Raw genomic sequence first — 25972 nt, 5'->3', positions numbered from 1 at the left:
AGTTCTATGCCTCAACCAAATCGAATTCCTGAAAACAATGGCTTCCCTCTTCGATAATGGTGAAGTAGAAGGGGTGTGGGAAAGTTCTGTACCTGTTTCGCCTTGATATCTGCCTCAGAAGCCCCAAGGGGAGGTGGGATAGGCTGGTTGTCAGCCAGGGGTAAGCGGTATTCTCCCTCTCTGCCCAGCTGTCGAGCCAAAGCCCTCATGCTCGGGTAGACAATTTCTGTTCTGCAGAGTGCCATTAGGAACAGACCACATTCACTGACACTCAAGAGGATAAGCACCAGCTACAAACAGCATTCACAGACACTCAAAGCATAAGCACCAGCTACAGACCACATTCACTGATACTCAGAGAATAAGCACCAGCTACAGACCAGATTCACTGATACTCAGAGGATAAGCTATTCAGCATATTCACTGACAGTCTGCAGTAATGATGAAGTGATTATTTACTGGAATATAGCCTGTGTGAATGTGGTAATGACAGTTTGATGAACTCTGACCTGTAGAGCTTAGAGAATTGCTTGTAAAGCGCAGGTGTATTGATCTGCTCTACACCAAGCTGTTGTCGTCCCCAGGTTTCCTTGAACACCTCCAGCTGCTTCCAGAGCACCAGGAATGACTTCAGCGCTGAGTAAACCTGCAAGGGGTCCCGACGGGGAGCCAAGGGACACTCTGCCACCTTCATGCTTCTGTCACCTTCCATCTCACAGCAGCCCATGGGCTCCTGTTACACACCAGGACTGCACAATAAGAACACCTGCATGCTATAATAACTTAGAAAATAGTAACAGCATTGAGCACAGACTGTTTCTATTGCCCCTTCATGTCAAAATTGAACAAAGATACTCTCCTTGGCCGTGGATTTTTACTTCCTGAAATCACAAAGCTTGATGCTCAGGCTTGTCTGCCATTACTGTATTGATTTCTGCACACACTTCATAATGATTATGAAACCAAATGTTGCAAAACTATTTTATTGAAATAAAAGACAAAATAAAATTCAAAATTTGTATTTCTAAATTATAGCAGTTTTGTTTTAATGGAAAAATCTGTCATAGGCATATTACAGGCACTGAGAAAAATGCTAAAATATGGAAAACAAGTAAGTAAAACACAAAAAAATAGTAAAAGAAATAGTTATTTCATTTATTCATTCATTCATTCATTATCCTAACCCACTTATCCTGAACAGGGTCGCAGGGGGGCTGGAGCCTATCCCAGCATACATTGGGTGAAAGGCAGGAATAGACCCTGCCTTACAGTCCATTGCAGGGCACACACACCATTCACTCACACACTCATACCCACGGGCAATTTAGACTCTCCAATCAGCCTAACCTGCATGTCTTTGGACAGTGGGAGGAAACTGGAGTGCCCGGACAAAACCCACGCAAACACGGGGAGAACATGCAAACTTCAAACAGAGAGGCCCCGGTCGACCGGGACTCGAACCCAGTGCTACCCACTGCACCATCCGTGCCGCCTAGTTAAGTAATTCTTTTAAATTTTATTTTGAGTATATGGCTCAGGCTGTAAAGACACTCGCTATCAGCAAAAGTGTGGGCCCTGGGTGTTTGAGTGCCGGTTGACCATTGGCAGGTATGCCTGGAGATCCACATTGGGGAGGCAACAGTTGGCTCAGCTGCACCATGGGATGATAGGGGGTAAGCCAGCTCATCGCTCTATAGGACTAGGGTTGTTGCAATATGCCCATTTGGCCCATTTTAAGTCTTACTAATCCACAAACCTCACACACGCAAAGGGTTTGCAGATCTAGTCTACCCAGATCAGTACGACTGGTGAACAAAGATAGTCATGCATTGATCAAAGATGCAGAATTGTTAACACCCCGACCCCTAAGAGAAAACCAGAGGGACTAGATTTTCAATCGGGTATATCCACGCAAAAGCATGTCAGTGTTGGAGACAGCAGTATTTTTACCCACAGAAACCGAACGCATTGGAATACGTACAACCACAGGGCGAGCAGACCGGAAAACAACAGCAATATCACGTTCAATGCCTTGCACCCACACATCAGTACCACAGCTCAGAAAAGGTAGTGCACTCTCCAAAATGAATGATTCTGCAGCTCCTGTATCCCTAAGAATGTGGACTGGTTTTCACAGTTCGTTTTCGAGATTGTTTTAGAAAGAGTGACTGTTCCACCTGAGATAAACAGCTCAAAAAAACAGTTTACTACGGGAGAAAGCACTGCATCTGTATCCAAATGTATTCAGGATTTTAGACTTGGTACTGGGCACACAGCAATAAGGTAAAAATATGTAAAAATACATATTTTTACAAGAATAATGTAATTACATAAACAAATCCAATATAGGTCAGCGTGCACTGTATATTGGGGAATTGATGCATATACTGTTTACTAGTCACCATAAATCTGTGGTTTAACTCTTTGTAAATTTTTTGCTAATAGAAATATGTACATGCATTCAAATGGACCATCAGGCTTTGTTTGGAACTATTTGAGGCCTACATAAACCATTTGGCCACCAAGCATTTTGGCCCTCCATGCAACTCTCTCTTTCTATGGCTCTGAGTAAACCCAAAGCCGGTTACCAGATTACCCACTGCAACAGGGAAAAATGTAAAAACACCTGGTTTTCCTTTCTTTCATTTCACATTGAGAAAAAAAGAAAAAAAAAGAAAAAAAGGCCAGTTATTACCAGCATAACAGAAATGAAACAAATGAACAAAAGATATGGGGAACTATCATAGAGTAAAATCTGTTGTAAATGGATGTCAGAACATGTCACCAATGTTATTAGCTGGTTAGGGAAAATTATCTCTGAATGTTATCTTCGCTGCACAAAAGCTATTTTGGAAATGTTATATGTAAAATAACATTTGCAAATATCGTCTACCACAGTTACTTTTACAGATTAGCTACTGACTTAGCTAGACATGCAGTATTTTATATTTTAAAAGTGCTAGACAAGAGCACAGTTAACAAGTAATGTTACTGGTATATTTCTGTCGTTGTGTCAGTGCAGAAAGTGTACAGTTCAAGTTATACACTTGCCACATTGTTTGCTTTTTGTGTCATGAACCTGGAATGCTTGGAGGTCAGAAGTTGGAATTTTCAACTGGGAAATTCAGACCTCCAACTCTGAATGGAATGCAGCTCTGTTTTTTTTTTTCACGATTTCCTAAATCCGTGTGTAAAACACATGGTTAACACTCTAGTCACACTGTAGGTTAAATAATGTGTCTCCATGTATACATTTATGATAATTTCACTGAAACCAAGATATTTCAAGAAAAAGTATTTAATGGTAAATGGTTGGCATTTATACAGCGCCTTTATCCAAAGCACTGTACAATTGATGCTTCTCATTCACCCATTCATACACACACTCACGGCGATTGGCTGCCATGCAAGGTGCCGACATGCTCATCAGGAGCATTTGGGGGTTAGGTGTCTTGCTCAGGGACACTTCAACACAGCCCGGGCGGGGGGTCGAACCGGCAACCCTCCGACTGCCAGACGACTGCTCTTACTGCCTGAGCCATGTTGCCCAATGGTGGGCAATTAATCAACAAAAACATTGTTTTTGCATGGCAAAAACATTCGCCGTTGGTGTGTGAGTGTGTGACTGTATGTATGAATGGGTGAATGAGAAGCATCAGTTGTACAGTGCTTTGGATAAAGGCGCTATATAAAAATTCCAACCATTTACCATTTACCATCAATAACATGCAAAAGTCTCTTGTTCAGCTGTGGAGTAGAGTGCTTACATTTTCCAACTGGTGGTGGTTGTGTGAAGAAAAGCCCTTCACACTTTGTATGAAGACAAACCCTAAACCACCATGGATTATGGTCTTAATCTTGCTACAAATGTCCGCTCTGCCTGTTACAGGCTGAAATGCAACGCTGCCAGAACCTTGTAAGTATTATTTGCTGGCCGGTGGCATTTTTGCCTCACAGGCAAAAGGTGAAATGAAACACAAAACCACTGTATGCTAGTTAGCTATGTACGTATGGAAAGATAATGCCCTGTGCCCAAAAACAAGTCAAAAGTTTAAACACCATTCACTTGCTACCAGGCTATCATGCTGTTATAAATAGTCTTGATACAACTTGGTCTTAGGTTTTTGTGGCTATTGAATTGTGTCACAACACAGGTGAAAGCTGATATTTGAATGGCTACGTGGGAATTGCAGTGTGCAATTCCGCTATAATTACCGCCTAGCAATGCAGATATCACCAAATCAACCAAAAACATGAATCTTATTGCTACTTCATTTTTTACAATGATATTGCAAAATACTTTACACTGATACTGCATTTATTTTGACTGATTAACATAAAAGAAAGCGGCTGTGACAGTTGCAGTACCTCCTCGCCTTTCCTTTGGGTGCTCTTGCTGTCACTGGAGCACAGGCTTAAAGGAATGGCATCTCGTTCGCAGCTCAGGACATCCTCCATTAGAAGGGGCACTGCCAGAATCTCACCACTTGCCACCGTCCTGCTGTGGTCGCTGAGGCCACTGAAACACAACTGAAGACAGGGGGCAGCAGAAAGAAGGTGTAGAGCAGGGGTCCCCAAAGGTTCTATTGTTTTTTATTTGCTCCTAAAAACAGCTTTAGACCAAAGAAACCAGGTGAGGTGAATTAACTTTGATCAATGGCTTTAAATATAAACATCCTGAAGGAAAGCTGGGAAGAAAACGTGTTTAGACTGACTTTTTCTGGGCAAAAAATGCCACTATTTGGCAATACCAAGAGATCACGGTGTTCCGATCGCTAAGTTTGCTCCTGGTGATCTTTGGGTTTTGTTTGTGCGTTGAACTGGCCCAATTCCCTTTCTATAAAAACCTGGTACGAGACACCTATGATCCGTCTGCAGTGACAAGATAATGAAGCCCCGGCTGTGATAGTGGCTTTTGCTCGAGAGACTGGTAGGCAGGCATTCTGTGAAAAATGCCCAGTTTGGCCCTTGCTTTATGTGCACTGTTCAGAACTTTGTGAAAAGGGAAAGGAGTTTCTCCATAATTATTGGTCCAATTCGCATTAAACTTCTGCATGAGGCGGCTGCCGATCAATAAAGCCCTTGATTTCATCCAGGTGCTAATGCATGCAGACAGAGAGATCAACAGGGCTACTGCCGAATGGGACAAGTGGGCTCACGTTAGTTATAAATATAATACTGCTATCCCAGACGTTTTGTGTCGCTTTCTGCAAGCCTTGCACTGCTGTCGGCGAGACACAAATGAGCTGATGAAATGACCATGGTAGAAAAAAATTGCCTATTTTGCAGCCCAGGAATGTGACTCCATTGTTGACAGAATAGCCCAGTTTAAGTCACGGCATTCTGCCATACATAAGTTTTCAATGCAGCCTTATTCCTAAATGCCATTATCAACCTGAAGACATGTTCTGTTAACTAAAATAACCCTACTTAGCAACCTCAAATAACAGGTGAATAAGCTGTTCAGTTTAGCATTTGGCTACTCGCCATTTCATTGTTCGTACCTCTGTGTAAAGGCTAATCGTTAGCCAACAAGCTGTGCTAGGCTAACATTACTCCCAAAAGTAGGCTACCAAGATAGTAAGGGACTTTGCAGGCTGGTTGTCTGTAGAGTCACTTGCTATTTAGGTATGGCCTTCTCAAGAAATAATTTTCATCATATATAGCCTAACATTACCAACATTTGACTTGATGTCAAGTATGTGCTCAGAACTATGACATGGGCCAAAGCATTTGAAGTCATTATGCACAAGATAACAATGGCAAGTACGGCTAGCTAGCGAAGCTATGGAACTGTTAGCTGAGAAGTAGCCAGCAACATTGGCTGTACAGCTAACTAGCTTGCTGGTGATCTTGTGTTTAGCGGTTCCCTGGTCTCAGCTGCCTACTGTGGAAAGAAGCACACCTTATTAACTCCTGGACTGATTCGTAACATAGTCCAGGTGTGTGCCTACTTGCCAGTAGGCGTGGTCCTCAGATTGCCCTGCTTCCTTCCCGCAAACCGATTCAACATGCTGCTTTATGAACCTGTGCTTACTGTGGTGCAGGAAGCGTTATACTTTCCCTGGGTTTTATCTTGAACAATACTGGTCCCTTTTAAAGCACTAAATAATCACAAACCAGATGAATGACTGTTCACATACACTGTGCACTTTATTACACTTATTAAATCCTCTGCTGCTGTAACCAATCCACTTAGTGGTTTGATGCCTTGTGTGTTCTGAGATGCTCTTCTGCAAAACAGTGTTGTAATGCGTAGTTATTTGCATTACTGTAACCTTCCTGTCAGCTTTGAGCAGTCTGACCCTTCTCCTCTGACCCCTCTCATTAATAACGTGTTTCTGCTTGCAGTACTGCTGCTCGTAGAACTGCTGCTCATATGAAAATCCCAGGAGATCAGCAGAGATACTCAAACCGCTCTGTCTGGCACCAACAATCATTCCATGGTCAAAGTCACTTAGACCACATTTCAGCTGAACCTCTTGACCACTTCTGCATGCTTTTATGCATTTAGCTGCTGCCACACGATTGGCTGATTAAATATTTGCATTAACAAGCTGGTGTACAGGTCTACCTAATAAAGTGATCACTTACACAGAAAATTCAGATTGGAATGACTGGGTAAGAACATTACCTGCATGCAGTACTCAATGGGCAGGACATTACAGATGGCCAGTGGGAAGGCACCATGTTGTGCGAGGAAGCATCTCCATGGAAACAGTGACTGGGTCTGTCCCCAGGAAACACAAAAAGTCACATGACTGGTCAGTTTGTCCTGACTGGACAATCCCCCAGTTAGTTACTGACCTAGGACCAGTTTTCCCTTACTTGACTCCCCCTCAGTTAAGTGATGGGGAATGTAAACATGCTGACCTGAGGGCAATGTGGCTCCAAGGGCTGAGGCAGGGGAAGCTGGGAGCCATACACACTGCAGCTCACACTGTCACTCAGCAGAGGGAGGGCATGCCCCATGTTGTCACTCACTATCTGATAGGCTGCACAGTCACCTTTGGAAAGAAATGTCTCCCTGTGGTTGAAGAAAATGGGAAATAATACTGCAGTTGACCGGTAGTGTCAAACCTCCAATTTGAGTTCCTCCACCAGAGGAACTCTTCCTAAGATCTGATTCTGAGTCTACTAGCTAGGCTTCAGTTTTGCTGTCCACACCACTGCCCCCCTCCCCCCCAAAAAGACTCCACTCCTACCTGATTCGGTGGCGCACGGCTGCCTCAAACTGCAGGAACAGCACCTCCCTGTGCCACCAGAGCAGACGGATCACACGCTCGGGGCTACTGGGGTCATCAAGGCTATCAACTTGCCGCTGAATGTCACAGAGTTCTGCCCCTAAACACCACAGTAGTCAGTAAAGTGCCGCAGGATGACATAAAATGTGATAATAATACATGTTTGAGTGGTAAACATAAGAACTTATTATGAGAAGAATACTTTTTTATCAGTTTGTCAGACTAAAGCTACTACAGGGCTTTAAGTACAAGGTGGCCATTTTGAAATAAGTACCTGCATGACCATTAGTGGCTTGCCTATTGTCCCAGCAGAAAAAAGTTTGAGCATTTACATAAAATGTGTCTTGGGAGAAAAAACTTCTTGAAGAAAATATATTCAGAAAGGTTATTTATATTATCCTTATTGAATGTTCCATGAAGTGAAAATAAAGGGTCACGTGGGTAAAGGGCAAAACAAACTTGTATTTCTACCAAACCGGAAATATGTCAGCCGGACGTGGAAAAAAGTGAGAAAAAAACTGTTTATTTCACATAGAAAAATAGCATCAAGGATTGTTAGAAAATGCCTTTTATTGTCTGAGTCTGTGGCCAGGTCAGGGTTGCAAGGGCTTTGCAAATAAGAAACTAATAAGAATCTAAACTGCTGTTCTCACAAGCGGAGAGTGTTTTTATCTGGTATTTAGAATCTGGCATCGCCGTTTGCTGTTTTATTACGTCACAGTTTTTTGTATGATATAAATATGAACACAACAGTAATTTCACATGTCCACGAATCAACCACAAGGGGGCAAAGTGGATATGGTCCATCCTGTACTGGCACTTTTTTTGTTTTTTGACAGAAATGTTTGCCGATGCTGGCCATAATCAAACAGTTTTATGGTATGAATATTTTTTTATGGTCTTTTTTGTGTTTTTCGTGACTTTTGTCTAAATAGGATATGTGTTTTTGCAGTGTGCTTTCTGGCCTTGATTCCCTCATATTGAATTTGATTTTGGTGTTACCTCCATCTAATTTGGGCTTGGTACCTGGGGATGGGACCATTTTAAAATGTTATGCCACGATTATCGTGGCAAAAATCTCAGTGTTGCTACATTATGCTGAAAATCTTAAAAGTACCAAAGCATACTGCAATCATTTTGCCATTACAGTGGGCTCCAGAATTACTGGCACCCTTGATAAATATGCACAAAACGTGCTGAAACTACAAAGTAACACAATTATTCACAAAAGCTTTATTTATTTATTTATTTATTTATGTGTAAAGGAGCATTATTAATGATCCAATGGAACTAACCAAAGTAAAAAATAAAAAATAAAATGAAAAAAGAATTCTACATAAAACAGGTTCCACAATTATTGGCACCCCTGGTTTAATACATTGTGCAAACAACCCTGGCAAAGATGACAGGCAAACCCTGGCAAAGATGATGAGTTTTTCCCTATAATTTGTGATAAGGTTACAGAACAAATTTAGAGGGATTTTTGAGTCAGGTTTTTAAGTCTAGAGACCGAGATTACCATTGTAGAACATGGCCTTGTTTTTACTTAACCATTTCAGTGTGGATTTGGATGTATGCTTGGAGTCATTGTCCTGCTGGACAATCTACTCACGATGAAGACGTAGCTTCCTAGGCAACCAGATTTTCTGCCAATATGTCTTAGTACTTTGTTGAATTCATTGTGCCATTGATCTTAAATAGTGCCCCTGGACAACCAGCACAACCAGCAACCAGCTTCTCCTTGTATGCATTCGATTTTGCCGCCAAACATGTTGATGGTCTGACCATGGCACTCTCTTCCAGTCATAATTCCAATGAGGTTTGGCAAACGCAAGGTGCTTGGTTTTGTTTATTGTGCTCAGTATCGCATGATATCCGCCACTGGTAACCTGTCAGTGGGCAGGTAAATCTGAACAAACTACAGTGTTGAGAGTAATTAGGCAGACATGACACTTAGGTGAACTTTATCTATGGGGGGCCATGCCCCCGAAACCCCCTATATGGTTCCAGTTCTCAGGGTCTATGTACTGTATGTCAACCCACCCAATACTGCAACTAAAATTATGCTCAGATGTTTTTTGATTTCTTCCTAGTCCCTGGAATGATAGGCTCCAAGGACTCCTCATTGTCCATAACCACCAAATAACTTTCAGAAAATGTACAGGTTTACCTGTTTTACATTTAGGACTCTCAGTATTTCATTGAAAAATGAATAACTTTTTTGGCATTTTCGCCTACATTGTTTTTAATTTTTTGCGCTTTATTTTTATAATTTCGGTATAACTAAACTAAATTAGGTCGTAAACTCCTTTGCAGTAAAGATGACAAAATGAGGCCTGTATAAATAAGACAGCACAATAACTATACTGTATATGGACGAGTACCAATGCATTCTGCGGCTTCTCGGTCTGCGGTAAGTCGCAGTCTTGTCCTGGAACTGCAGGGGGTAGGCTGATCCCCCAGGCGGGAGAAAATGGCCAGATAATAGATGATGTCATGAAGTGCAGACACTATCTCCAGGGTGTGCTGAAGGGCTCTGCAACAAGCCTAAAACAAAAAACAACTTCAGATTCTGTGTACTTCCAATACTGTGCATACAAATATCAAAATGGCCTGTAACTCCTAATGCCAAGAATTATTATTGTTTCAGGTCAGTGAGTTACCAGTTCACGTGACCCACAGGGATTTGTATTTCAATTGCTATCCTCCAGAGGTTTCTGTAGGGTAGCATGGTTAGCTCAGCTAGTTCGCTAGTAAGCACGGATGGTGCAGTGAAAGCGAAGGCTGGTAGCAGGTTATCGCGACAACATTCCCCGATGACGTAACCCTCAAATTCAAAATAACGTTGTTGCCCTTGGCTAGGGGCGAGTTCGTCTTTAGCTGACTGGTAACGTGTTCGTTCAACAAATATTTGGACAAGTGAGAGGCCGGGGTTCAAATCCCACCTCGGACTCAGGCAAATTCTTCACCTGTTACATAGGCACTTGAACGGCACAGTCAACTGCAACAACTAATAATACAATTGATTAGCTAATTCTGACATTTAGAAAAACAAATACGTCCCAACGTATACGTCCCGACAAATACGTGCCCAACGTGGGGCTGAACATGTCCAATTCCTACACTAATTTAGAATGCCCACTTATCAGTAACAGCAGCCGTATTCATGTGCAAGTATTTATAATATGTAGAGACAGCGACGCCCATAGAAACCAATCATAACAAAGAGAGCACATCATAACCAGGAAATATAATATTTTCACTCAACGGAACAGTTGTGTGTCTTTGGTCACATGCCTAATCACATGTGCAACAAGGGAAGAGCAGAACAGTTATGTCAAAGCCAGCCCTCCTTTTCCATTGGAGATAAAAGCCAAATAAAAGTTTTATAAGGCTGAGATTGACAACAGTACATTTATGCATGTAGGAAAAACACCCACATTCACAGATTGCATATAAAGTATGTATTAAATCACATAAAACGGAATGCCAGTTGTAGGGACTACAACTTCCACATTCCCAGAGGAAAATTCTGCGACGTCCACCACGAATGACGTCTAACTTGGTTCAGCCAATCCCGTAATGGCGGGAGCAATAAACTTTCCCGTATAAGAGCAAGACACGTTCTTAGGATCTCTCTCTTCTGCTTCTTCTCTTTTCTTCCCTTTCTTCATTCCCTTCCTCGACGCACCCTTTTTGGCCATTCGCTTCGGCCCATCTGCTCCGAGACTCGGACAGGCTGAATGCTGCACAGCGCACTACCAGGCCTACGGACACACCTAGTTACCTCGCGGTAACTCCGTGGCCTATAGCGAGTGGAAACTGGTGTACGCGGAACGCTACATCAGTTTACTCCTGCAAAGCTCACCAACGAACAACACCAACAAACTTTTCCACCCGGAAAAAGGACAAGCGAACATCCTTCCAGCAACCGAGTGGACCAGACGACAACGCGCGGCTAAGACGCCCCAGCCTGCGCATCTCTCCAGTACATTCACATTACCATCGCCGCTTCTACAAGGACAGCACGTCTTTTGGATCCAGCAGTAAGACAACAACTCAGTAAGACTCAGTAAGACAACAAACATTCAGGCATAGCCAGTGTTTAGTTTAGTCTAACTGTTTTTGTGAATCTGTTTTTCCATATTTGCCGTCTTATCATTGGAATATTTTGTTAGCTATATATGTACGTGAATTGATTCGCCGTCTTTTGCGCATATATAGAGTAAACTGCACAAGTAGTCTTCTCACAGCTAACAATAACTAACACACCCACTTTACTTTCCTTTGTTCAAGTGACAAGAGGTCAAGAGGAATTATTTCAGTTGAAGAGTGGATGCCACAAGCTACCACATCCACTCTCTTCTGTAAGCCTGCTTTCTCAGGCTTGCCCAACTCCAGCTTCTCCTGCTTCCTCCTTACACCACAAGGCGGGGGAAGGGGGGTCACAAATTGATTCGGGTTTGTCAGATCCCGGTTCCACAGCTTGCTCTGATGGATACTCGTCAGTCTCCTCAGATTGCAGTGCTGTTGACCACCCATGCAATGGTTTGCCCACCTCTTCCCTGGAGAGGGAAAGGGGGAACTCCATCCCAATGGTGGTCCATCTCCGCAAGGGAGAAACAGTCAGGCAAGTACAGGACTGCACCTTCCATGCCCACCCCTCTCGTGAGGAGGTCAGGGAACCCTCCCGTGGACACGGTAGAGGAGATAATTGGGCACACAAAAAGCAACGCTAATCCCGCTAGCTTTCCGTTTATAACTGAGAGGATAGGTGACAGCTCTGTACAGTACACTGACAGCGACAATTCATCTTCTGCCAACCATTGTGAGAATGACTGTTTTGTAGCTCCGCCCCCTAAACCAAACCGAGGACGTCGAGCTCCGCATGAAACGCATTCACATTCAAATATGATTTCAGTCTCTCCTTCTCCAAACAGGCAGACTAGTGCAACTTCACATGGTCTTCGCTTTGAGGAGCTAGAGGCCATGGCGAAGTATGTCCACACATTTGACCCCAAGGACTCTGAATTTAACATTCAGAGTTACTTGAGAGAAGTTGACTACTGTCTCTCGGATCTGCTCAGGGCAACCGATCGTGAAAAGGTACAACTTGTATGGAAAACCTCTACCAGAGAGATCCATACATTTATGGTACAACTTCCACCACAGGTTCGTTCCAGCTATCCCAAGGTTTGTGAAGCGTTGGTAGCTGAGTACCTGCCACGGTTTGATCAGGCCACAGCCATGATCAAATCTGTGGAGGTTAAACATAGCCGTACAGAACGACCAAAAGACTTTTACCAACGACTTAAACATGCATTTTTCCAGGGCAGAAACGGACCAGGCTTAGATGAAGATTAAGCCTTCAAATCCCTTTTTGTGCACAACCTGCACCCCTGCGTCCGAACTCATGTTTCACTGTTTTTAAGGGGCCCTTGAATTAAGAAATGAAGCCCAAATGGTCTGGGACACTTTAAGGATTGTGCCCAGGAACAAGGTATTGGAAACAGCTAAGCACGTTGTTCCAACCAAGCCCGCCGGCACTTCCCAAGTTGCCCCATTAAAGTCTAATGGCTCAAAACAACGGCATGTGAGTAAGTTCCCGGTTAAGAGCCACCGTGGTCGCTTCTCACACTCTGATTCCAGCCGGAATTGGAGAGAAGACCGACCTGGTAGGCCCAAGCCTCAGAGTCACCAGCATGACTCTGATAGGGAAGATACCTTGTCTGAAGAGAGCTTCTTCAGTTCTTCTGAGGACAACTAAAGCCTCTAACCTTTGTTCAGTAGTGTGTATGCCTTGAGTAACCACTCCAAAGAGCTATCTGGTCTTGTTCAACCTCCATCAAGACTGAATAAGACTGATCTATAGCCGTGGTCTCCTCACAGGCAGACTCCCAGCTGAAGCTTTGATCACTTTCTTTTGCACACCTTTCCTACCAAAGGGGGGTGGCAAAATAAACTGGTAGTTTATAGCAGCCACTTAGATTTGCATGTAGCAGCAGCAAACGCAGATCGTAAGTAGGTACTGTAGAGTTAAATCTGACACCTGTTATAACTCGTAAACGTTCATTGCTTCTTTCTACACCTACTGAACCATCGTAAAGTATTGCATGTAGAAACTACAGTGTAATCTTTACAAGTATATTGCCACACCCCAGTGTGCCTTACTCCACCTCTTCCCCAAGCAAGACAAGACCACTTGTGAGCTTACCACATCATTTAGAAATGAGACCACCTCTCCATTTCCTTCCTGATGACACAGCCATAAGGTTAAGCTTGGATACAGAAAGCTGCCCTAATTTGAAAATGTCCCCACATATTTCAGATGACAATCCTCGTCAGCAACCTGACTGTAGGGACTAGAACAATTGGTCAGTCTGAACAAGACTTCCAAAAAGGCTACAGCCTCTCCATCCTAGACCCCTTCATCATCTGAACATTTTCATGGCTGGGTCATTCCTGTTGGTGCTCCACCTTCTATAACTTCTATATCTTCCAATAACTAACAAAACACCTGAACTAACAAAACGACTAACCCACCAAGGTTTCTTATGTTTTATGACAATGTACTTGACCTGTGGACTGTGAACTGACTTTTGTGCTCTCAAGGAACACTGGCTTCAGCCGCATCCTGAGACCACAGGGGGGGTGTAGGGACTACAACGTCCACATTCCCACAGGAAAATTCCGCGACGTCCACCACGAATGACGTCTAACTTGATTCAGCCAATCCCGTAATGTGGGGAGCAATAAACTTTCCCGTATAAGAGCAAGACACGTTCTTGGGATCTCTCTCTTCTGCTTCTTCTCTTTTCTTCCCTTTCTTCATTCCCTTCCTCGACGCACCCTTTTTGGCCATTCGCTTTCGGCCCATCTGCTCCGAGACTCGGAGAGAGGCTGAATGCTGCACAGCACACTACCAGGCCTACGGACACACCTAGTTACCTCGCGGTAACTTCGTGGCCTATAGCGAGTGGAAACTGGTGTACGCGGAACGCTACATCAGTTTACTCCTGCAAAGCTCACCAACGAACAACAGCAACAAACTTTTCCACCCGGAAAAAGGACAAGCGAACATCCTTCCAGCAACCGAGTGGACCAGACGACAACGCGCGGCTAAGACGCCCCAGCCTGCGCATCTCTCCAGTACATTCACATTACCATCGCCACTCCTACAAGGACAGCATGTCTTTTGGATCCAGCAGTGCGTATGGACTCAGTAAGACAACAAACATTCAGGCATAGCCAGTGTTTAGTTTCGTCTAACTGTTTTTGTGAATCTGTTTTTCCATATTTGCCGTCTTATCATTGGAATATTTTGTTAGCTATATATGTATGTGAATTAATTCGCCGTCTTTTGCGCATAAATAGAGTAAACTACGCAAGTAGTCTTCTCACAGCTAACAATAGCTAACACACCCACTTTCTTTTCCTTTGTTCAAGTGACACGCGCGCTTGCGCACGCCCACACACACACACACGCTCACATACCCAACTAAATTTCCTTACTAACTTCCCGTTTGCTTATCTGTTCTGTGTTTTACGTTTGTTTAATAAATATATTTTATTAAACCCTGGTGTCCATTTTGGAATCACATAGACATGAGAGCCGAGTAAAAGCAGTCTTTCGAAGAACTTCCAACCTTCAGGTTATCGGTATGTTCAATCATTAATATTGGTTATTTTAATTATTAATTGAAATACTAAATTTGTGGTTGGATATTTCTGATAACAGTAATTTTATGAGACTGATTACTTTATACTGCTACATAACATTAACTGGTTTCGTAGAGAGTAAAATCCCTACGTTATTTGGAGCCTGTGCGAGGACCCCTACACAGTTCTCCTCAGTTAGATTAAGCAAAACTATGCACATTTTATCAACATTATTTCTATCAAATTGTGCATAACTGCTCAAATTGTGCATAAACTACTCTTCATTCTCCACACTCACACCTGGAGAATATTCCTGGCAAAGATATGCAATGTTCAGATTTTCTCATTTAAATTATCTTGGTTTTGTTAGACAGGCTAACCTTGATTTCAGATTATGCTGAAAGCTAACACAGTCGTCAACAGAGTGGTGAATCTTTTGTAGTTAAGACTATTTTTTATACAATTGTCCTTTATATTTCATGCATTAATTACACAATTACACTGTAGTGCTTAACAGCTGAAATTTGGGTATTCCTGGTTTAAATGTCTGCAATGAATCTGAATGTGATCAAAAGCAAACCTAAACTCTAAATGGTACAGTTTAACCATTTTAGACCTTTCTGCACATTTTAAGGCAAGATTGCTTTTTATTTTTATTATTTACTGTTTATAAATAAAATAAAAAAGGACCCTGTGCAAAAGTTTGGAAACCCTTTTAGTTCTTTGTAACTTTTTAAAGAGATTATTACTCAGGCCCAGACCCCGGTGATTTACTCGTTAGGGCTTCAATGAGTATATAATTCCAGGGCTGAACTTTTTATTCTGAAGTAACTCCATGCCTTATAAAGTATCCAACCGCAGTGGCTGTTCTGTCTGGTGTTAACAGCCATGGGTTCCTATAAACACTTGTCCAAGGATTTCAGAATCAACATGGTTCATTTCCACCAAGGAGAAGGCTACAAAAAACTCTCTCAGTGTTTCAAACTACCAATTGCCACTGTCACAAACATTATCAGAAAATGGAAGATAAATGGAACAGTTGAAGTCAAGGTAAGGTCTGGAAGACCAAGAATGATTTCAGATAGAATGGCCTGAGACCTGGTAAGAAATGCTCAGAGGAACCCAGACATCACTGCAAAAGAGCTGCAAAAAAGAGTAACAGACTAGTAACAGGTCTAGCTGTTCACAGGACAACAAAAGTAAGTGCAAAAGAAAACATTGAGAAGCCTGAAGCCTTTTGCAACAATGTGCTCTCGACTGATGAAACATTTTGGCCACCATCAAAGGTATGTTTGGAGAAAAAAGGGTGAAGAGGTGTAGAGAAGAACACCTTGCCAACTGTTAAGCATGGAGGTGGATCCATTATGTTTTGGGGTTGTTTGGCAGCTGGGGGCACAGGAAATATTGGGCGAGTAGAAGGAAGAATGGATTTCACGAAATATCAAGAAATTCTAGAGGTTAATGTTCAGAGGTCAGTCCAGACTTTAGAATTGAAAAACTCTTAGCTGGCTACCTGAAGCATTTGCAAACTGTTATAGTTGCCCAAGGAAGAGTTAGTACCTGTCAAAGTACTAACTGACAGGGTTCCCAAACTTTTGCACAGGGCCTTTTTCCTTTTTTTTTTTGAAACTGTAAACAATTTAAATAAAAAGTAAACTTGCTTTAAAATTTTAAGAAATGTGTCTTGTTTAACTTTGTACCATTTAGAGGTCAGGTTTGCATCTGTTCACTTATTAATTGATATTAATTGTAAAAGGCTTTTTGACCAGGGGTACCAAAATTTTTGGACACCACTGTATTTTTCCACTTTCCACCCACTGCACCCTGGGCAACCCCCCAACCTCACCCTCCCCTGAAAGTAGAGAGACAAACTGACTTACAGTTTACAACCTTACTCTTCGTAAATATGGGGCAAATACATTTTCCCCATATGAGTGCTGTATTTGGGGGGAAAGGCATACATATGCAGTACACATCATCATTCAGTAGTAAGAGGGTTGGCTCAATTAAATTTGGTCCCAGATTAATTTCATATCATATCTTGTAACTTCTGTTCTGTCACAAAATGTAGGTGATTTGGATTATTAGAGGTACATTTTCTCAGAAATGGTCCCAGTCAATTTCTTCTCCATCTCTTAAATAATATTTCCCTCATGCCTTGATAACATTCATATCTTTATTGACTGTTGATAAAAGATGCAAATATAATACAACTCCCCAAGGAACACCGTAAGCAGATCTAGTTCTGTACGCTTTTCTAAATTGTTTGTTTATCTGCCAATTCATTATTGAGATCGTGGGTACACTTGCTTAAAAAAATAACCCAATGAAAATGGGTAGAGACCAATGGTCAGTTTAAAGGTAAGTTGCATACAAAAAATAGGCTACAGGTATCAATGGTGTTTTAGAGGGAAGTCACATAGTGATGCAAAATAGTGATGCAAATAGTTAGCTAGGCTACTGGTGCATTTGTGCAGCTATATCAACAAGTGTTACAGTTACCTGTAGTGTTACGGCGGCCTGTAGCATAGTGGTTAAGGTAAATGACTGGGACACGCAAGGTCGGTGGTTCTAATCCCGGTGTAGCCACAATAAGATCCGCACAGCCGTTGGGCCCTTGAGCAAGGCCCTTAACCCTGCATTGCTCCAGGGGAGGATTGTCTCCTGCTTAGTCTAATCAACTGTACGTCGCTCTGGATAAGAGTGTCTGCCAAATGCCAATAATGTAATGTAATAATGTACCTAACCCCAAAGTTCATAAAGAATGTTGAATACAAAGGTTTATTTTTAGTTCACAGACCACCTTGCTGAAGCAGATGTTCAATAGATGTTTTACATTAATTCAGATCAGTCAAAGATGTTATGTTTAGATATTAGAAAAAATTATACATTATTTGTATAATAGCCCAAAGAAATCCTGTTGCTACTTGTTCTACCTTTGGGACTCTCATGTATCCAGACCAAGCTATACAACCAAACCTCATGGCAAAAGTTTTTACTTAAAACATTCTGTGGATTCAAACACTTTCAAGGGTCATGTCCATTTTCAAAAACTATCAAAATGGACTGGTTGCCCTACTACATGGTAGTTGCCCGTATATCTGGCCCCTTTGACTGAGTGAGCCATCAGTTTGGGCAGTTGTTCCTGTCTCACCGTCTCTTCCAGGGACTTGAACATGATTAGGACCTCAGAGAAGTGAGGGATGAACCACAGGTTGAGTACAGTCCTGCCATCTGTTGAGAGTACCCTTCTGGGCCGGGTTTGGAAACTCCTGCACAACAGAGAATGATAGTAAGCCATAACAATACAGTCTACTGTATGTGACTGAATGTGTGTCTGTGTGTTTTTATAACTATGTATGAAAATGTTTGCGCAAACAAATGTGTTCCTCTGATAAAGATCCCCGTTTGGCTCAGACACACGAGAAACAATGCAGCTGTACAGTAACACACTGTCAACAGTGGAAGACTCCATGCACAAAAAGGCACATTATTCATTCCTAACAAGTGCGTTCTCACCTGGGGTCAGCCTGAAGACCAAGTTCCGAGTCACGAGCGGTTTTCTCCTCATTGGCCTGACCCTGCATGAAATGGGAGCACCGGACGGCGGGCAGGTCTTCCAGCAGAGTAGTCAGGCTGTGATACCGCCCCACAATGTCAGCCCGCATGTAGCAATGAGACATGTGGGTGCTCATCCTGGAGTAGACACACATTTTATCTAACATCATGTTCAAGGACTTTTCAAAGACTCCCATCTTCCAATAATGTTTAATTTGTGTAGATTTTTGCTCCTTTATCTCCCAAGTTTGGAATACCAGAACACCCTATTATATATACACAACTAATATCTAATCAGCTAATCATGTGGCAGCAACTCAGTGCATAAAAGCATGCAGACATAACCAAGAGGTTCCACTGTTTCTCAGACTAGGGAGGAAATGTGACCAAAGTGACTTTGACGATGGAATGATTGTTGCTGCCCGACAGGGTAGTTGGAGTATGTCAGAAACGGTTTATTTCCTGGGATTTTCACACACAACAGTCTCTGGACACCTTGATAATGAGAGAGCTCAGAAGGGAATGGCCAGACTGGGTTCAAGCTGAAAGGATTGAACTACAGATGTGTACCTCCTAAAGAAAATTTGGAGTATGATTGTGAAAAATCAGTGGACTATTGCAACTACTGCTAATACTATGGTGTTTAAGTATTTGCATTTACAAGCTGGTGTAAAGTGGTCAATGAGTATATATTAATTAGTGTGATGAAATGTTGCTAGGTGGTTGCTACGATGTGTTAGGTGGTTGCTTGGGTGTTGCTATGTGGTTGCTAAGGTGTTGCTTGGTGGTTGCTAGGGGGTTGCTATGTGGTTGCTAAGGTGTTGCTAGGTGCTTACTATTAGTCACATCAGGTTTAATAAGAACTGTGTGCGCTACACAAAATGTGCAGAGGGTTTCATTTCATCGGCATTCATTTAACGTTAGCATGGTTTTTTTTTTTTTTTCAACTCTCATCCCAAATTCATCCCAAAATGTATTTACATCATCCCCAATCCCATTTTTATTGGCCTTGGGATGATGGGAGTTCCTTACACTTGAGCCCTGTTGCTAGGCATTTATAATAGCCAATCAGAGAGGTGATGAGGAAATTAATATCAAATGCACCGAAAGACCAGGCCATATTAATAAATCACCCTTCTTCTGGATCACACTGTGTAACTTCATTTTCGGATTCCCTGAGTCTTTGTGCATGAGGTCCCAGGACAAATATAACACAAACTTATACCCTCAAACAATGTGACTTCTGCAGGGCTGTTGCTTGACCTCCCTTTAGTGAAGCACTTACTTCTGACAGAACTCCAGAATCAGCCCCCTCTTGATCTTTTCCACTTCATTCTGTTGGAGAGAAGTGCTCACCTTAACACCAGAAGAGGAGGCAGCAAAATCCAAGGCATGCGTTCCAGTGGTGCGGACGGGGGACAGGGGACGGATCTCACCGGATTTTTCATTATGGTTCCCATGAGCTCCTTTTTCTTCACAAAGGCATTCAGCATCTTGTCCCGTGGCCCAACTTTCTCAAGCTGTATCGGCACAAAGGCTTCAGCAGGCCTGGAAATAAAAAGAAAACACGCAGCGGAACATTCAGTTTATCCATGTTACTGTACACATCATAACAGTGTTCCTAACTTATATAATTTATAGTATTTGGACAGTGGTATAATTTCTGCTCTGTTGACTGCAGCATGTTGGATTTAAAATGGAACAATGAGCATGAGGTTAACATACAGACTGCCACCTTTAATTTGAGGGTATTTACATCCACATCGACTGATGGAATTGTTGGAATTGCATCCCTTTTAGGGGACCAAATTTAATAGGAGGGTTGGGTTCTCAACTGTTTTTGCTTAATCAGGTTTTTTCAATCACTTCTTTAATGCAGTTATAAGAAGCTCTCAGTATCTTGTCTTGATGTTAGCCGTTTAATTGCCTTTGGAAAAAAATTACAGACGGGCATATCCTCATTATTGATAGCTTCATTTCATATCAAATGAGCTGCCGGCCAGAGCCAAAAGAACAGAAATTGTACCACTGTCATTGACCCCATCTCGAGAGCACCGGGGAACAATTCCCATGAACCAAGATTGATTTCCAAATGAAAGCCTGGTAAATGAGATCATGAATTAAAGGAAAAAAGAAAACAAATTGATTGCTGGCTCATTATCAATTCACATCTTCTGAAGCACATCCCCAGGTATGCAAGTAATCATATTTCACATTGTAAACCTAGTCAAGGCTCCTAGTAGCATATAAGCCTGACGAGTGAAGCTAAAGTCCACCTGATCCACTACTACTACCATTAAGGCCCACCTCACAGCTTTACCCAATCACATACTGAAACCTTGCTTCAGAAAATGCCACTGATGTATTCAATCATAATAATAAATCTTGCTAATCACATCTTGACTAATTTTATCCCAGATTTTTTTGACACTAGATTTGGAATTCTCCAAAATTGTATTTATTGTCAGAAAATACAGTATATCGACATTACTAAAATGTAAAAACTGAAATGGACTTTTATGAACCATCTTTGAATCTGTGAATCCTGCTCACCTTTTCTTAGGTCTGTGGACCTTATGGCTCTCCCTGCTGGCCACATGCTCTGTTAGGTCCTTTCCTGAAGAGTCTACTTTAGAGCTGAAGTCAAGACTCCCCTGAAAAACAAAAATACCAAGTAATATAAACACTGGGCTCCCGAATTATTGGATCCTTGATAAATATGGACAAAAAAATACTGTACGCTAAAGCCATAAGTTCTGCATAGCTGTTGGGCAAATGAGCAAGGCCCTGCAGTTCTCCAGGGGGGATTGCCAACTGCATCAGCAAAATAACAAATTATAAATAATAAATATTTCAAATAAAAAACAGGTCTTTAACAGGTAACCCGGGTTTAATACTTTGTGCAACCACAAAGATGACAGGCAAGATAATTTTCCTATAATTTGTGATAGGGTTAAAAAACACAATTGGATTACCATTCCTCCATGCAGAACTTCAAGATAATTGATATCCTTGGGAGTGCACTTATGGATTGCCCTCTAATGGACAGTTCAAACCACAGGTATTGATGGGATTTAAGTCTCACTCTCTTGAGTAAGTTTAAGTAAGGAGACTGAGATGGCTATTGCAGAACATGGATGTTATTTACACTTGACCATTTCTGTGTGGATTTTGATGTATGTTTGGAGTCAATGGGCCTCATGCAAGAACTACTTATGCAAACAGATTTGTTCTTAAATTGTTTAAATCTCTTAAAACAAAAAGGTGTATTAACAAAGTTGTATTTCTATTATTTAGAATTTTTTCTTAGGTAGGAACAACATTTAGGAGTGGTCCCAACCTGTATGAGTCAGGTAAACAAGAGCCTTGTTTACACTGGTTGCCTGGCACACAAAACAAAGTGGTATGTTTTAACCATTTATGCATTTCTTTGTACCCAATTACAAGTGACAATCAATTCCCATCTGTCTCTTTTGAATTGACAGTTCTTTGGCTTTTCCTATGGTGATAGATGACAAAGGGATTTTGCATGCTTGTTACCTTATTTTCTACTCACAAGAAACTGGAATTTTGATACCTATGGTTTTCAGAAATAATTTGATTACTGAATAAAAAACAGTAAATGTACTGAAATAAAAGTATATCATTTTCCCAATAAAATATAATATGACAGCTGTAGATCATGACTAACAAAAATGGCAGATAAAATACTTGATTGTGCTAACTGAAAAAGTAAATTGGCAGTAAATCCTGAAACCCTCATTGTACATCCCATGTTTGCTTGTTGTGCTTGTCTGTCAGAGCACAGCTACCTGCACTTCAGCATTCTCAGAGAACTGTGCCCAATAGCACAGAGTGGCCTGTTTCACTGCACCAATCAGGGTGTTCTTCTGTGTCACCTGACAGGCCAGGGCTACCTGCAGGTTCTCTATCCCAGAATGGCTCATGAGCTGAGGACAATAAAGAGAGTAATTATGGGTACTAATAATGATAGAACTGAGTACTGTCTTCATCATCAGTTTCATCATCATCTTTGCTGTCACATCAGAATTATCATTTCCATCATGAACATCATTCCAAGCTATTCAATACAATTCTGCAGATTCCAACGACTTGGTTCAAATCAAAAAATTCCTGAGTTTGATTCCAAATCAAGCTGTTTCTACTCCATTCCCTTGCTTGGGAGCCAGCCATTGCTTGAGAGTAGAGTTCTTCCAATACCGATACCAGTATCGGAAATGCCTCCGATACAGCCCAAAATGCCGGATCGGTATCGGCGAGTACGCGAGTCTATGAACCGATCCAATACCACGTATCATGTGATGATAGCTCATTTACGTTACTCAGGCAAACAACAACACAAGTAATGTAATGTTAGTCAGAGCAAGCAAAATGTCAGCAATTTGGCAATATTTTGCACTGGAAAATCCTATCAGTAAAACAACGATGTGTAGTTTGCAAGGCTTTAGTTTCGAGGGGTGGCACTAGTGTTGCCAATTTCAACACCAGCAATCTTATAAAGCATGTGAAGGTGCATCACGCGAAATAGCACGATGAGTTCACCAAGGCCAAGGGGAACTGAGTTGTAAACGTTTACAAAAAACTGTTAACCAATAATCAATCTTTTTTTTCTGAAGCTGAAATGGTAGCAATTGACCAAACTACCGGCAAACTGAACGTAGCTTTCCACTATTCTGTATCTACATAAAAATAAACTAATTGGACAAATGCTGCACGCAATATTACAATAAGCTGTTTACATTCTAAACTATCAATCAACAAGCTACTGTAGTAGCCTACTAGCAAGCAATCTGCAGTCAGAGGGTTAAGAATGCAAATTGGCAAACACCGCAGGGAATGGAATGCTACACTACTACAGTTATCAAATAATTTCTGTTCTGTGTTTTAAATCTGTTGCTGTTGGTTCACTTATGGCTCATTTTATGTCGTTTCTTCATCCATGTTTATTCGTTTACACGCAATTTCAAACTACCGGCAAGCTGAACATCGCTTTCCGCTATGCGATATCTACATAAAAATAAATAAATCAATACATGATCATTAGCCTATTTATCCACTGGATATTGAAAGTGAAAATTCCCTGCTTTCAGCGAAATTTGGACCAATTAATCTCGCCACCATGATTGCTCCGCGCCATATAAAATGCATTGGAAAAGTTTACCGTTACATAAAAATATATCAAAATTGTACAGAGACCTGTATTGGCATAAAATTAAAATCATTAGACCAGTTGCCTAAGGTAAAATAGACCCAGTGTTGTTATATTATATCAGGCAAATATTGGACCACAACATTTTCAGTGCACAACCCAGTCTGTGACAAAGTTCTTAACAGCAGCAATGTCAATGTAAATGTAAATGTAAATTTGGCAATTAGGTTATTATCTGACTTACAATGTTAACTATTAAGATGGCTACAGTTTGAAAATGCAAAAGATACAACCCTTTCCCAGCAGTATCGGTTACACGGCTAAATGTCAAAACATTGCGATGGCAATTTTTTACAAAAACTGATTATTTGTCACATTCCTCACATATATATATATATATATATATATATATATATATATATATTTTTTTTTTAAATGTTAGCGCACAGGTATTAGATCGGTACTCGGTATTGGACGAAATGCAATTTCATTTATCGGAATCGGTATTGGGAAGGAAAAAATAGTATGGGAACATCTCTACTTGAGAGACAGATTGAAATAAGAAATATGCATAGATAATAGATAATGGCATGGGAAATGCATATTAGCTTTGCACACTGAAAGACCTACATGGAAACACACATATAATAATAATAATACTAATAATAATAAAAATAATAATAATCTGTATAGCACCTTTCGTACAAGTGATGCTTTACATTTCAGCACAAAGAAACAATTAAAATACAAAATAAAAACAAAAGGTAAATAAATCACACAATCCAAATGAAAAAGTAGATATAATTAAATAAAAAATGATAAATAATAAAAAGAGAATTTAAAATTATAAAATAGATTAAATGGGTATGTTTTCAGTTTCCGCTTAAATGCAGGGGAATGACACCATACAGCCCTTTACATATTTTGTGTAATTCTGGTATTGTCAGACTCACGTGAAGAACAGCCTCTTGAGTACGGAAGCTGAATTTGCCAATCTGGCACTCGTCAATCTCCTGGATACTCAGGGGCAGGCTGGATGGGGTGTACCTGTGACAGAGATGGAGTCTTGATCTCATAGTCTTTGTCTTGTGATATAAACATGAGAGGTGGGGGAAAACATTGATACAACATAGTATTGCAATACTTTTTCTGTCATACAGTTTCAATAGTGGCAGCAAGTATTTTATTTTACTTTATTTTTGTAATGCTTTTAATGCAGGGTGTGAGGTGACAAACCAATATCCTTGCATCTTAAATTATATGACCGCATGGATTATCCCGTTTATATGCTACCATTGTTGTGAATCCTTGTGAAACAATTAGAACAGTTATTTTCGTTAGATGTTTTGCATGTAAAAGTATGGTCATTAGCAAGAAATTAATTAATTTCCCCCACAAAATATGAGGACGAGATCTGGAAAACAGCCACTGCAATCCCATAATAAACATTCAGCGTTAATGCAAACGATTAATGCAAAACAATATGAATGCATTAAAAAAACGTAAATTAACACATCCCATTGCTGCCTGAAAGGCTATTTTCACTATACAGAATAAGAGAAATCTTCAGAAAATCTGAAAATGACAATAAGTTAGTCTCTCAACAACTGGTGAAAGAGTGCTTGAAATTAAGAAAAAATTAGTACTTCTATGAGCAAAAGCCAAAGATATTTTTTCCAATTTTTTCCCAATTTGGTAGCCAATTGTAGCTCCAATTAAAGCTCCATTTTTCCCTCCCTACTAGTAGTGACTCTCACATTCCTATTGGCTGCACTTACTCGGGGTGCGTTCAACAGAAACAACTGCATAACCCGAAAAGCTTCCAAACTGTATAGCTAGGAAATTGACATAAATCCTACTTTAACAGTTGAAAATTACATTCATTATTTTCATTATTCTTATTACACTCAGGTCTGTAATGATGTGGGACTCCCCAAGTTTAATGTTGTTTTTAATGGGGGGTCCCTTGTTCAATATGTATTCAATATGTATACATAAATATACATAAAATGTATATTCTAAATATATATTTAACAAAGTTTTGCTGCCCTCTCAGTCTGATGTTTATCATTTGCGGTTGGGCCATTTATTTGTGTAAACAAGCACTTGCCAGTAGATTCTTAAATTCTAAAATTGAGTTTTTTCAAAAATAATTGCCTCTGTTACAAGTAAATAAATCCTAAAAAGAATCTAAAGAGTGATTAGATTATCCTTCTAATCACTGAAAGAAATTTCTTAAAATGTCCCAGCCCTACTTAACACTCCTTTTAAGTAAAAAAAAAAAAGGATACACAGCCATTTATGTACCTGCCACAATAAAGGCTCAGCTGTCTTGGAATTA

General features: G+C 40.9%; 2 protein-coding genes across 3 annotated transcripts in view; both read right to left on the bottom strand.

The window, feature by feature from the left end:
• Window positions 1–18586, bottom strand: part of LOC133106994 (coiled-coil domain-containing protein 162-like) — a 36904-nt gene extending 18318 nt beyond the window's left edge. For both annotated transcript variants that reach the window (XM_061216074.1, XM_061216075.1), the window contains exons 1-9: window positions 18423–18586; window positions 18058–18175; window positions 9629–9791; window positions 7206–7344; window positions 6874–7027; window positions 6635–6730; window positions 4369–4530; window positions 510–733; window positions 93–231 (exon numbers count right to left, since the gene is read on the bottom strand). In XM_061216074.1, the coding sequence (XP_061072058.1) occupies window positions 93–231; window positions 510–733; window positions 4369–4530; window positions 6635–6730; window positions 6874–7027; window positions 7206–7344; window positions 9629–9791; window positions 18058–18175; window positions 18423–18586 (1359 nt within the window). The remainder of the gene's footprint in view (window positions 1–92; window positions 232–509; window positions 734–4368; window positions 4531–6634; window positions 6731–6873; window positions 7028–7205; window positions 7345–9628; window positions 9792–18057; window positions 18176–18422) is intronic.
• A 1156-nt stretch (window positions 18587–19742) lies between these two features.
• The window catches only part of LOC133124596 (uncharacterized), a 72426-nt gene continuing 66196 nt past the window's right edge, over window positions 19743–25972 (bottom strand). The window contains exons 26-30 of the mRNA XM_061235969.1: window positions 24585–24678; window positions 22274–22411; window positions 21015–21115; window positions 19898–20009; window positions 19743–19796 (exon numbers count right to left, since the gene is read on the bottom strand). Coding sequence (XP_061091953.1) covers window positions 19743–19796; window positions 19898–20009; window positions 21015–21115; window positions 22274–22411; window positions 24585–24678 — 499 coding nt within the window. The remainder of the gene's footprint in view (window positions 19797–19897; window positions 20010–21014; window positions 21116–22273; window positions 22412–24584; window positions 24679–25972) is intronic.

This window comes from Conger conger, chromosome 1, assembly GCF_963514075.1.
Source record: "Conger conger chromosome 1, fConCon1.1, whole genome shotgun sequence".
Taxonomy (NCBI): Eukaryota; Metazoa; Chordata; class Actinopteri; order Anguilliformes; family Congridae; genus Conger; species Conger conger.
The sequence above is the reverse complement of the archived record's forward strand: the minus strand, read 5'-3'. Positions and strand labels throughout refer to the sequence as shown.